This window comes from Galeopterus variegatus, unplaced genomic scaffold (genome assembly GCF_000696425.1).
Source record: "Galeopterus variegatus unplaced genomic scaffold, G_variegatus-3.0.2 Scaffold2, whole genome shotgun sequence".
In the NCBI taxonomy this organism is placed as follows: domain Eukaryota; kingdom Metazoa; phylum Chordata; class Mammalia; order Dermoptera; family Cynocephalidae; genus Galeopterus; species Galeopterus variegatus.
The window spans coordinates 1,579,337-1,594,159 of NW_007726113.1; the positions used below are offsets into that span (position 1 = coordinate 1,579,337).

Genomic DNA, 14,823 nt, shown 5'->3' on the forward strand with positions numbered 1-14,823 from the left:
ATATATATATATATATATATGTTAAGAAGGAATAAGATCTAGTGTTCTATAGCACTGCAAGATGACTACAATTAACAACAATATATTGTATACTTTTAATTAGCTAGAAGAGAGGATTTCGAATGTTCCCAATACAAAGAAATGACAAATGTTTAAGAAGATGGATATGTTAATTAACATGATTTGATCATTACACATTGCATACATGTATTGAAATATCATAGTACCCTATAAATATGTATAATAATTACATATCAATTAAAGTTTTAAAACATTTAAATAAAATTTTAAAAGAGAAAGAAAAAAAATAGAGAAATGATGGTCTCCTTTCCCTCTCAGTCTACCCCAGGATTTTGACTTACTACGAAAGAGATGGAGCCAGATGATTCTGAGACTTTCCACAACAACGATTTAATATTGCAATTCACCTTTGGAGCAAAAGGGTCATATTCAAATAGCTTATGATTCCACTGGCAATTTATGCAGAACTTCAGCATTTGGGAAGCACCTTCTTTGTACTATTTTTTATTTTAGTGTATAATGTCTCTGTCACTGAGAATATAAGTATTCTTTGTGAAGAAGTAATTATTTTGAAAAACACAAATGGAGTAGAGTGGCATACTGGAAAAACATAAACATAAAAAGATCATTAAATACAATGTGAGTAGAATTCTGCCTTGTATTTTCACTGACTTCAACAATATAAAATATTTTCAGTATTCCTTATGATGTCAAAATGTGCTCAGATAACATTATTTTTTACCCAATTGATGAATAAAGTGACTAATAAAATTAAAACTTTGAAAATAAAGGTCACCAATGAAGTAATTCTGATTTTTTAAAGATTAAAACATGCATATAAACTGAAATTAGTATATAAAACAAAAAAGGAAAAAAAATACATTGGGTTGTATATAAGATTTTCGATTCCAAAAATGAATTAAACTCACTCATAGAAGCTTTTTTAAATTAAGGTTTTCTCTTTTTTCTAACACTCTTCTTAAAAACTTATCTCAAGCCATATAATTGGGACAATTTTTGCCACAATCACACAAATTTGACAGCCGTAACAAGAAATGATGATATAGTCTGTCGTTGCCAGCAATTGACAGCAATTTAAGGAGTTAATGTTGTCTTCTAATAGCTGATCTTCTAAGAAATTTCATAAAATATTCTGGGGCAATTACAACAAAATCACAATCTTAAATTTATATAGTTTCCCTTCAAATACATCATTTAATTTATTCTCACAGTATTTAGATTTCTTTCAGCTGTAGAAAAGTATTTTGGAGGTGAAGAAATTGAAGCATTGGTAGATTAAATGATTTACTTACAATATATTTGGTGTAGTTATAAAACCAAAAAATCATACTACCTTTTCTCCCAATGAACTTCAGAGCCAGACAGCCTTAGGTTCAAATTCTAACTCTGTCACAGAGTTGTGTATGATTAAGTAAGTTCTATAACTTTCTGTGTCTCAGTTTCCTTATTTGTGAAATTGAGAGAATAATATCTAATGTTTAAGACTGTTATCAGAGTTAAATGATGCAATGTGTATAAAGTGCTAGATACAGGACTACACTGATACTCAATAAACTCTCATAAATATTATTTTAGGAAATACAAACTCTGGTATTTTTAATTGTATAAATTGAAGTAATAAGAGAATTTCTTAAGCCTCAGGATGCTAAGAACTAGTAATACAAATTGCCTTTTATGTCATATGATTCCAGTGAGTGTTGTAGACATTATGAAGGATTGGAGAATGGTTTGTCCATGCTGAGAAATGGGGAACATATCAGTTTATTTGAAAATTCATGGTGACATTAGTTTAAGTGAAAAAGATAATTTAAATATATGTTTTACTTTCAAGGATGTAACTGTTTAGTTTTTTTACTCATTCTCTGAAAATTGCTTATTTTTCCAAATTTAAAAAAAAAGTACACTTGAGAAACAGTATGTGATTGTGGAAAATATATTGTACTTTCTGGAGTATAATATTATACTTACTTTTGAGAACTAAGTCTTACAAATTTGTGAGAACTCAAGTCACTTAATCATTCTTTTTGGAATCCTTTTCAAGTTTAAAATTCTCAGATTCTAGTATAGAAACTAGAAATCTGGACACACAAAGAAACGACTTAATAAAAGTTAATAATTAGAATAGGAATATCCTCTTATTCCTGTAAAAAGCCATTTCGGTGTACTCTTCTGAGCAAACAAATGCTAAATTATTTTGTTTCAACTAATCTTACACTTCATGCATTTGCTTAAAGCTTAGTTTTATTCTAGCTCTACACAGTATGACACAGATACAATAGCAGACATTTGGAACATACTACGTTTAAATATTAGCTAAACAGAGTACAGCCGAAAGAAGCCTGAATATATTATTCTAAGACAAATACTGGTTATAGTGAGGTTAAACCTATACCCCTTAGTATACAAACATAATCATTTTTTGAAACCACACCACTGACAACTTGATAGAAGGGCTATAGTCAAGTATGCAATGTGTTTCAAGTTTACAAATAATTAAAATTAATTTTAAATTTTAAGTTTTATGAAGTACAGAATAATAATAATACAAAGATTCTTTAAATTAATAGCAGGTTCACAAAAAAATAAAATGAACTCCAAATATGAGGCTGTTTAATTGAATTACTTTAATACTCAATATCTTTACTGTGGTAAAGATCCTTTCAAAATCAACTTATTTTTTAAAATCCATAATTGGATTTTACCTGCACTGGGGTGGGTCTCATCTAAATTTTTTGAATAAACAGGTTCATTGCCAAAGAGGCTTCACAAATGGATACGAAAATGACACATTCAATCATCTCTACCAATGATTTATTCTCTTCTGGTTATAAAATGGCACCAGCAAATAAAGGGTGATATTTTTTAAATTACTTTATGGAGACAGTGTTCCAGAATGCCACTAATAAGCAATCATCTTTTTCTCATTTCTTCATGAATTATCATTCTATACACCCTAAGGAATAATAATGAAGTAAATTTCTCTTCTCTTAAACGAAATTTGAAAACTGGGTTAGGTGGGTATGTTTGTGTGTGGTGGGGTTGGGGTTGTCTATCTAGAAAACACATCTGATATAGCACAAAAACACACCCACGCTTTTAGCAAGCATCTGTCATGCTGTGTAAATATCTATGTAATACCACATGCATCTGCAGTGGAAAAGGAAGGAGGAGCACTAGGTGCATATGAAAGAAGACGAATAAGGACAAATACTTGCTATACCTTTATTCCCCCAATTTACTCTGGTTCTGGCTTAATGATATCTAAATGTGAAGACCAGATGATCCTGTCATATGACCAAATTACTAACCAATGATCTCGGCTGCTATGCTGAATTCAAGATAAAGCATCCGAGCAACCAGGACTCTCCACTATTGGCATTTTTCCATTTTAATGATATGGTTTTTCAATTTTAACAAGGTATAGAAGAGAAAAAAACATTGAACTAGACACAGAAACAAACTGGAGTGAGACCAAGAGATTTTCCAAGTGTGTGCATGGTACTCCAGCTAAGCAAAGTTGCCAGGTCACTACTGGATGCTGAACAGGCGCTTCTGGCCAAGAAATAATATACTGTGTTTTGGAGAACAAAAGATAAAAAAGATATAATCACAGGAAATTGCTTTATGCAGTAATGTTCCATTTAGAGGATTAGACACAGAACTGCAGTAACTGTCAAGAAAGAGGCCAGCCTCCACAAAAAAGCCAATGATACTTTTGATATTATAAGAAAGAACTAGTGCACCCTTGAAAAAAGGCCTTTTAAAAGTCGGACAAGCAGTATTAAAGTTTTACCCAGAAGGGAAATCATTATACACTGATAATTCTATCTTTATAGCTTAACAACCATCATTTGATCTAACTAGTGATGAAATAAGTAGTAAAACTGAAATTTGATGAATTGCTATGCTGTAAGATTGCAACTCAATATAGGTCATCAAGCATCTTTCCAAAACTGAGGCAAAGACAACATTTCCAAAATGGAAAGCAAACATATGTATTATGGAAGGAAATAAAGGAAAAAGTCCATTGAACATATGGATTATTAAGCATATGGATCCTAAGTGCATCCCTAATCTCAGAGCTATGTTTAACAACAGCTGGTGTACAAACCACTATTTCAATGCTCTGCTAATGTAATATGCCATTTATCATCTTCTGAAATTATTCAGTGACCTACTTTGTTAATTAAAGCATTTACAGAAATCTTCTTCCTGTATAGATCCGGACCACTGGCTAAATGAGTATTTTGAGTATTCTAGTTCCATCAAGTTGTAAGATTATTTCTATTTTAAAGAAAAAAAAATACTTTTAAGAGAGAGGCAACAATTCTATAGTTTAATGTAAAGGAAATCAATGTTTCTTCTCTGTTTAACTGTGGTGTTTTCATTTAATTATCATATTCAGAAAAGAGAACTATAAAATTAATGGTAGAAAACAAAAAATAAACTCATTAGAATTTTTAAAATGCAGAGACATAGCTCACTGCACCAATATTCTTAGTGCAGTTTCACATAGAACAGTATCAACCTTCAAGAGGAAAAAAAAAAGGAGTACATAAAACCTGTGGTTTATTTTTAACTAGTGGTCTTCATCAAATATATAGTCAGTGTGAAGGTGAGCACTAAGATCAAGAAGTAGAGATGAGGAACAGGAGGAGGAAAATACCTTAACCCTCCAACCATAAATCAACCCATTCCTTCTTCTATGACAAGTGCTCAGAGTCACCGAGAGAAATAAAGCACCTGGCTCTGGGACTGAATAAATATAATTGAGAAAAAGAGAGAAATGAAGTGGAGGCATTTATTATTATTATTATTATTATTATTATTATTATTATTATTATTATTTGCTTTGCTTGGTCAAAGCAAAGGAAATTCACCTTGCTCAGGCACCTCCTCCCAATGCAGCAAATTTAGGCATAAGCTCTAGGTTGCAAACTGAGCTTGGAAATGGTGCAGGGGAATGATGAAGGGGAGGGAGGATGAAGTTGCCGGGTCTGAGGCTGATGGTTGTACACAGAGTTACAGAAAGGAAAGGATTAAAGGGATGCTCCTCATACCTTTCTTTTCCGTTCCATCCGTTCCCTGGGGATTTTCCGTTGTTTTTTCCTCTCTCTCTCAAGATTTTTTTCCTTTTCATCCAGTTCAGCCTCTCGAACTTTTTTAATAGAAGCAGCAGCGTGAGCCATTTTGCAGAGGAAATCAGCAGAAGCTGTTGCAGAGGATCAGTTTCCACTCAGCAGCAATCCAGGTGGTTTTACAGCTATCTGGGGATGCAATTTTCCCCACCAGGGCAATGGCTGGCAGCCAGAACACTCACAAGATAATCCACTCCGCCCCCAAGCTAGGTCATAATCTTGCTCCAGCCTCTGCAGCACCCATAATTCACTACAATGTACCAAGGTTCCAAGCCAAGCCCCCTTGCAGCGCACACCTGCACACACACAGGCATAGGTGTGCCCTCACACTGGGGAACGGTCCTGGGGGAAGGCGGAGCACTGGACTTCGAGCTCTTCAGCAGTTGGGTGGCCGCAGGTGCAGACAGGCATCCTACTAGTTGAAAAAGCCTTCCTTAGGCACACACCACCAATTGGAACACTCTTTGGGGACTCCTCCAGATAGTCTGTCTTCTGACTGGAGCCTGGAAGAGGCCACCTCTGTGAAACTGCTAGGGGGTGGGTAGTTTATTGCTGCTTCCAACCACACCTCTATGCAGGGTGAGAAGAAAATGGTGCAGTCTCGCTAAGGACTCTGCGCTGCTGCTGCTGCCGCCGTGATACTGCTGCTACTGCCGTTGCTACGGCTGCTCTGCTGTAGCACATGACATGAATTCCTGCCTTTGAAATCTCTCGGCCCTTCCCTTCTCCAAGGTTCATTTAAAGAAAAGAATCAACGCTGCTGTTTGTGGAGAGGACGAGCACAGTTGGAGTTACTTGCCACTGCCTGGGTAATACATGGGTGAGCAGGTCTGGGAAGGACAGGGAGTTGCCGGGTCCTCACCATGTCACTTACAGACCCACGTGAGGCTGCACTAGAGAGCTGCATTAAGCAGGGAATCAATCGAAAGGAGCTGTCAGTGAGCACACAGCATAATCTGGGCTCAGTGAGGTTATCCTGAGAGAAAGAGGGGGGCACTCAAAAGAGGGAGAGGAGGGTAGGAGTAGAGAAAGGCAGGCATCACTTAAAATCACTCACCATCACTTCAAGAGGGACACACAGGTACTCAGTAATTACCAGAAGTGTTTGTTAAATACAAATTAACTTGAAAAGCAATGTGATGAAGTAAAGCAGGATTAATTCTTCTGGATGTTCCTGCTTATACACCCAATAGGTATTTGCAATGAAAGAAGAGAGAGGATACAACCTGTTAACTCAAGAGGATGAAATTCTCTATAATATTCCAATTGCATACACTGCCGAATCTTCAGAATTTTGCCCAGTTTTATCAACGGCCAGTAGGATGCCAAGAAGGGCATTCGCTTTTTAATTATTCACTCATACCTAGAGACATTGTGTTGTACATTGTGGATTATGGACTGCCCCCCACACACACTTACACACAGTCACACAGACACACAGACACACACACACACAAACTGTCGCATTTTAGGAGAAAGCTTTTAACTACTATAATCATTGAGAGTAAAACAATAGAAACTGATTCTATGTATATCCTATTGTTAGGAAAAAAGTAAAATAGCATTACATGCGTGTTCTCTGAGAAAATGGTATGTGTGTGTACCCTGACCCTTATGCCATACCTGCTTAGATAAATGAAGAATGTAAAATCTCATTTTCTGTATTATATGAAGATAGTGAGATAGTAAGTCTCCTAGGAGGAAAAAAACGCTAATTTTCTACGCCATGGGTGGTCTCTAAACGTTTTAGCTTATATAACATAATTTGCAATTTTTCTTTTTACCTAAACTGAGTTGAAAGCAGTAAAATTAATAAAAATATCCCACAAGCAAGCAAAATGCATTCCATGGCAGTATACAACAGAGAACCTAGCACTTAATCTGATTCAAAAAGTCAAGGGAGAAAATAATCACCACGGCATGGGCCAGCATTGTATTGGTGATATGATGGTGCACAGCTCAGTCAACATGCAGCTGGGAGAGAAAAGGAGAAAGGAAAGCAGTTTCTCTTATGCGTATAGAACATCATCCATCTCTGGCCTCAACTACTGAGAATTCATGTTCCAAAAAAACAAACAAACAAAAAAATCAGCTTCATTATTACCTAAGCTCTTCAAACTCCGTCCTCTAGAAAATCTTCTACATATTTACACAGAAACTCGCATAGCCATTCTGGCTTCTTGGGAAGATAACATGTGGATTTGGAGAGGATTCTTTTATGTCCCCTTAACCAGGTGAGTCACTGCCTGCCAGTCGGTGTAGCATACTCCAAATGTCTTCTCCTCTGAGATACTTCCGGAGGATCCGCTTCTGTGGTGTCAACGCAGTCATCAGGAATGAAGGTGGCTGACACACAGCAGCAGGCCTGGAGCACAGGGTGTTCTCAGTGCCATGTGGCACTCTCTTTTCTTCTAACTACTCTCTAAAAATGTTTACAACAAGCAAGTCTCACTTGGTTCCTAGATGTCCTTTGAGTTTAATAACATGAGTCTCAACAAAAAGAGGCTGAGCTCCTACAGTGCTACAGTGGTTTTCCTGTTAGTGAGGGTGAGTTCTTGGGGCTTCTTCTGAACAAGCCCGTCCCACTGCCCCTTTAGAGTCTGCTCATACTATATCACAGTACCCTCCCACCCTTTTACATTTCTCAATAGAAAAGTGAAAAATCACAAGCACAGCTAGAAGAATGTGAGGAGTTCCTGGTGTCGAAAAGCATTTGTTTATTTCATTAGCTTTCAATGAGTTCAATACGGACCCACTTATAAAGTTAGATGTATCAATCTAATTATATTGCTTTCTAATGCCAGGAAAATTACACATTTTTAAACTTCAATTTAATAACTAAAAACAATTCTTAGACACGGTTAACAGAGTCTTAGTCTCTAAGACTCCCTCCACTTTCCTACAAACAAGTATGAGAGCTCTTTTCATTGCTCTGTCTCATGAAGAAAGGTGATGAATCAGATGTTAGTTTGTTAGATGTCAGTTTGACCAACACAAATATTGCACAAATCACTGTGATTGCCAAATCTTTAAAAACAATAATTACATTATTTTGCTTATACTTTCTCATAATGTTTTTGAATGTGACACCGAGAAGCAAAGTCACCGTGTTTTTAGAGATGAGGACACTGGAAAGTAAAAGACTTTTTCGAGATAGCTTTCCTCACGACAGCTAGCAATATTAGGAAGGCTGAAATACTATACTTTAAAATCAATCCGCCTTGGGAAAAGGAACCCATTCAAAAAGCCCCCATTGCAGGTTTCACTATTCAAATCACAAAACAGGATATCTCAGACAACTAGTATTAATATTTTAAAATAAAATAAACTGATCACAAGTCCTTTTTTAGCATGCGATTTACATTTATCTTCTCCCAATTGTAGAATAATATATTACTCCCATATGAGATGGTTAGCAGCATGTAATCCTTTTCCCAAAGCTAGGCAAATTAGACGTTCCTACACAGTGATCACTATGTCTCTCTACAACTAATTTATTCAGTAGTGAGCTGTTGAGAAATGGATTTTTTAAAATCATTCCTTCTTGTATACTTGTGCTGCTCAGACTTCTCTACAATTTCTATTTGAATGGAAAAAAAATCACTATCAGTTTCTGAGGAAAGAGAGCACCGCACACTCACCAGCTGACCTCTGCACAGACAGGGCACCAGGTTCCAGTCCCATGAGCTCCCAGCCATTTGAATGATGGATGCACCACATGAAAGGGGTCTTCCCATCAAGCCTCCAGCAGAGATATAATACTGGCTGAATTTTGAACTTGTAATAAAAGCTGATACTTTCCACAAAGCTTCTTGGCCATCATGGGATAGGCTTGTGTCTGCCTTCAAAGGTGAGGAACACACTGTCGTTTACGTTTGAACTTGAGAGCCAGCATAGATAGATTGCCCTTCAGAGAGGGCATGTTTCATTTTAAAGACCAGAAAGAAAATGGCCATTTGCTGTCCTCACTGTCCAGCACTCCATTGATCAGAATCCAAAGAAAATCTTCTGCAGACATGAGGCATGAGTCAGGGCAGCGTTCAATAACAACTGAGCGAGCCATATGCAACTCAATCTTCCCTCTCTTTCCTTAGCCCCACCCAGGAGAAGCAGCTACACAATTGAACAGCATACACTGTCACTCTATCACAAACCGAGTGTGGGGGGGTCGGTGGGAAAAGAAGCAGATGCATCACAAAGGCAGTTAAAACATCACCTAATCAGGAAAACAAAGCAAGAATGTGCTTACTTGAGCTATGAGCCAAGAGTTCAATCTACCCAAGGTTGTAGTGTTAATCCATATTTGAGACTTGGTGTGTTTTCTGAGACCAATGAATGAACGGTCAAGGTAAAATAAAGCAAACTGGATAAGTGATTTCATTGCTATATCACCCTCAATTTGTTTTACCTGAAGCCAAACCCAAAAGCCAATTTGATAATGCAAAATTGTGAAAGCAGAGCTTGCTAATAATATAATAGATCCCACTTTCTTTTGATAAAAATGCTTCTGTAAGATTATTTGCTTAAAATTAGAATGCCCGAAGGGTATCTTCCATCTACTTCTGCCTGAGGAATAGAAGCAAGAACACTCCAGTTCCAAGTCAAAACAGGCAGCTTCCTATATTCTGGGGTGGAGAAGCAGAGGCATCTCAAGACCCTCAACTTCGTGACTCCAAAACAAGCTCACAATGCTCCTGAAATTTCACAGAAAGTTTCTTGCTAGTAACAATGGTAAGCAGACAGGGAGTGAAAAGCTCCCCTTGGGAGGCCCCTTTCTATAAGGAAGATAAAGCCACACAAAGTGTAGGTCATAAATAGTTACCATTCTGTCACCACAGACCTCCCTCTGTTAAGACTGTGAGGATGCTCTGGGGATTGCAGGCAACAGCCACATCTGCACTGGGCAGAAGGAAAGGAAAGGAACAGAGGAGGGAAAATTGAAGAAGCCACAGTTCAGAAGGAAAAGAGATTTCTGTACACAACCTGTCTCTTCCTGCATCCTCTAACCCCAACCCCAACCTCATTCAATCTTTTCCGGAATGCGAACCTATATGGACAAAGATGAATGTGCGAATAGCCTAGCTTGGGTACATTGGAGTCTGCCTGCGAAAACAGGCTGTATTTGCTCATGCAAAAAACTCTCTGACAGACAATCCCTTCACCACAGTTTCTTAATCAAATTTATTTTCTGTTCTCACTTGGACAGCAAATAAAGAAATAAGTTTATTCAGGAATCAGAAAATCCCCACAATGTTACGATCTTTCTTTTAATTTACTATAAATTATCTCAGATCGAAGCCTATTTGCATTTTAAAATATTCTTTGTTTAAAATAAGACCTTTCCCACTGTCCTCATCTCATTACTGCATAGCTCCTATTTATGGTGCTATCTTTTTATCAAATATAATTACTGTAAGCGTTCTATGAGCCAGTCATGAAGCACTGGGGACCCAGTAGTAACAGTGACAAAGTCCTTGCCCTAATTGAGATGGAAATCTAGTTGTATAAGTGATTATTTTCAGACTTTCTGGGATTTCTCAGTCACTTCATACTATCTACAGTGACTATAACTACTAATAGTCAGATCTGGAATAGAAAGCTGCTTCAAAATCTTCAAATGTTTGGTCTCAAGTTTCAAACTATTAATAAATATTTTCAAATGTCTTCTCAGGGCTGCTCTCTTCTTATAAATGTTTTATTCTATGGCTTGCAAATATTTTTTTCTGAAAAACATAAGGATTTTGGATAAGAACGCCCCATAGTCTATTAAAGGATTAAAACATTGAGGTTAATTTCTAACTCCTGCTGACAATTTACTGTTGTCTTTTAAAATACATATAATTTCTCCTTTTTGTTTGTAACAGCTTTTCATAAAAGCTCAGGATGTGTTTCTTAGCTCTTTGACTTTGATCAAATAAAAAGCACTGAATTGTGGTTAAAATGTGAAAATTCAAATCTCAAGCCTGCTAGTCCTGAAGATTGTTGAGGATGTTTTTGTGTGTTTATTTGTGCCCTGCCTTTATTTATAAAGAAATTTATATTTTTACTATAAGAATTATAGTTTTACTCAGGAATTATGTGCTAACAGCTTTAGCATTTCCAGGGAAACAACTGCATTAGAAAGGGAGAGAGAACTTTGATCAATACTTGAAAGTTTTATATCTGCATGTCAATTAGAGGTGTTACTTGGATAAAAGTTTGATAGAATATGTTTTAATTAAGCTATTTACAAAAAGGAAAAGACTGATTTTTCTTGATTCGGACAAAACTATTTTTAATTATTATTCTTTACGTGACTAAATTTAAGCCATGTGTACCTTAAATATTTGTAAAATAATTTGTATTTGCATATAAATTAGTGATGCTTAAAAGCTAGTAAATGTGATTTAAAATTACTGGGCTATTATTCTATACTTTTGATAGACCGTGAAATATAGCCCTCTAATGTAGTATCCCTGGCCAGTAAATTATTAGCAAAGATATTTTATTATTTTTCAAAATTAACAATAGAAAACAGCAAAATGAGGGCCGGCCTGTGGCTCACTCGGTAGAGTGCGGTGCTGATAACACCAAGGCCACGGGTTCGGATCCTATATAGGGATGGCCGGTTTGCTCACTGGCTGAGCGTGGTGCTGACAACACCAAGCCAAGGGTTGAGATCCCCTTACCGGTCATCTTTTAAATTAAAAAAAAAAAAAAAGAAAAGAAAACAGCAAAATGTAATTTTAGAGTATACCCAAATTTCCTGAAGATCAAACATCAAATCAGTGATAGATGTTTCAGGTCTCCAGTTTTCCAATCCAAAGCCCTTATCATTAAAACATAGACATAAACATTTTTGGCAATTCCAGCAATGAATTCTATACTCAGTAGAGTCTCTGTGCTGTGGATACTGCAATAAATATAAAAGATGTATAAAACATGATGTTTCAATAACACAACCACTCAAAAAACCATTCCCTTGTGGCTGAATTGTTGGTAACAGAAAATTGAAGTGCTACCCATCTGGTCATTTTTCACCTGGTGAAAATGACTTTTGTATCCAGGGGTACTGGGTAGTTTTTACGAAGGTATAAAAATATGGATTATTACTGCTTCTGAGTGTCATCACATTTAACTGTCTTTTATTTCCCCCACCAATACAGAAAAAGGTTCCTTGTTTCTTCACCAACATATAAGGTATTTTTTTCTTGCAACTGTTTAATTAACCTACAAATATAATATGTGTTGTTAGACATTCATTGTTTCTTGCTTTGGACATTACCAGAACTTTTTGTTTTATACCTACTCATGCAAACTCATATACCATAGATATGGAAACCAAAGCATAAAATTAAATAAAACCTTCTTTGATAACCGCGTTTTCAGAGGTAAGGCATGTTTGAGCTTTTTCTGTGACATGGTATTTATATCACTTTTAAATCAGATCAATAACCAAAATATTAAGCACCTACATGTACTGCATGTTTCCAGCTAATAGAAGCCAGGTCATTTAGACCAACACTATTACTAAGACAAACTAGAAATAATGAATAAAATATAAATAACTTCTTAAAAGCGACAAATAGCTGACATGATAATAAGGAATTGCAAAGCAAAACTGAAGGAAAATGGAACCACTTGTAGATAAGCAAGGAAAATTACTTTTGTTTCCTGAGTGCATTTCTGTAGCAAATTTGCACTTAGATTTTGAAAACTTTATGGGCAAGAGGGCAGGCATCAAATGTGAATGTCTACACAAGGTGCACACTTCAATAGAGAGGCCTTGCCACAATCATCTGAGACTTCAAAAAGCAATACTCTTAGGCTAAGGGTGGAATAATAAACAACCAGCCCTCCAGCAGATTTACAACCTGGGTTTTATTGCCTGGACTTTCAACAAAACTCAAGCCTTGAACTTGGTTTAGGATGTTCTCCAAATAATTTGTGACCGCAAAGCCTAGCAAAAGTAAATGTATATCTTCTCAGAAGGAGTTATTTTTATCCTTGGCCTGAAATTATCTGCTTAAGTAATTTTTCAAGTACAGTAACCAGCATACAATCAAAGACAACGGAGCATATGGTAGGAACGACAGAACATAGAAACAGATACATAAAGATTTCAAATAATGGAACTATGAACAAGGCACTGTGATACAAAAGGGATGGAGTAAATGAAACAGTTCTGGTTCCCCCAAAATAGTATCACTCAGCTGGGAAGTTAAGCAATCTGAACTCTTTGAGCATGGACTTATTTCACTTGTTTTTTCCCTCTTGCTCTCCACCCAGCCACACTACTACTTTGCATAAGAACAGATGATTGCACATGTTAGATAAATGAGCAATATTAACAGCAAGTGAATGGTAGAAACAATATATATTATAGCTCAGAAAGCTATACCTTTTGTGTAATAAAAAGTTTTGATAATGATGTAATAAATCTTAACAGAGAATTACAACCTTACAAATTTGAGAATTCAATAATGTCACCAAAATCTAATAGATTAATAAGATGTAATTGAAAGAATTCAATAGAATATTTTTCACAAATTAAAAGTTTTATATGATAAACAAACTTGATGGTTTAAGTTGAAACTTTGGGCAATATTTAACCCAACTAACTCTGTAAAATAAAAATATCTGTAGTGTTCTCTTCTGTTTCAAGTCCTGTAATATATTTAGCTTTCAATCCCATGTCTTCACAGAAAATGAGTTAGTTGTATTTCTCTCCTTATTTCTTTAAAGACAGAGTAGAAGCTCTCTCAACAAACCTTTACTTAACAAATGTCTCCATTTTCTTTATGAATACTGACTGATGCCCACCATAAAAGCTTATAACAACTTTATACTTTGCGTACATTTTTCTCCCGTTTTCTCCCGCTAGTAAAGTTGTATGCTTACCAAGAGCCAGGGATGTTTGTTCCAAAGCTTTTCATCCCAGTTGTATTTGTTAGCAATTATATAATTTAAATAAATCTTATATTATCTAATAAAATATGAGTGTAAAAAAAGTTGATTTATGAAAATTACTATGAATGCTTTGTAAGGACTTGATAAAAATGGGTCCCTAAAAATATTACCATTAAATTATGGGTATGGCTGAAATATATGTAAAAGATTGGAGAGAATGCTTTGGAAACATCTAGAAATTCTACGATCACATTGTTTTGCAGGTGTCTTTAAGTCATGACTGTATTTAATAGATACCAAACCAAAAATATAATTGAGACAATACCTACAAGTAAGTATTATTCAAAAAAGACAAGGCTAAACTCAAAAGAATGGAAATTTCTTAAACAAAACATACTTAAACAAAAGGTCTTGATCCTGCATCAAATCATTGGTAAAAGAATGTCCAATGTGGGGCCAACCCTGTGGCTCACTCGGGAGAGTGTGGCGCTGGGAGCGCAGCAGCACTGTTAGTGCCAAGGCCACGGGTTCGGATCCTACATAGGGATGGCCGGTGCGCTCACTGGCTGAGCGGGCAACACAAAGCCAAGGGTTACGATCCCCTTACCAGTCACAACAACAACAACAACAAAAAGAATGTCCAATGTGTGTATTTTGAGTTAAAATAAAATGTTTAAAGTATGTATGTATGATTTTTAATTGAGGTGATCAATTTTTTTTTTTTTCTTCTTTCCTTTCTCTCTCTCTCTCTCTT

The 14,823-nt window shown here is 36.0% G+C and overlaps 1 protein-coding gene across 7 annotated transcripts in view; it reads right to left on the minus strand.

The window, feature by feature from the left end:
- The window catches only part of ANK2 (ankyrin 2, neuronal), a 275,712-nt gene extending 269,941 nt beyond the window's left edge, over positions 1-5,771 (minus strand). For all 7 annotated transcript variants that reach the window (XM_008566520.1, XM_008566662.1, XM_008566450.1 and 4 more), the window contains exon 1: positions 5,103-5,771. In XM_008566520.1, the coding sequence (XP_008564742.1) occupies positions 5,103-5,231 (129 nt within the window). In that variant the 5' untranslated portion in view covers positions 5,232-5,771. The remainder of the gene's footprint in view (positions 1-5,102) is intronic.
- Positions 5,772-14,823: the final 9,052 nt, after the last annotated feature.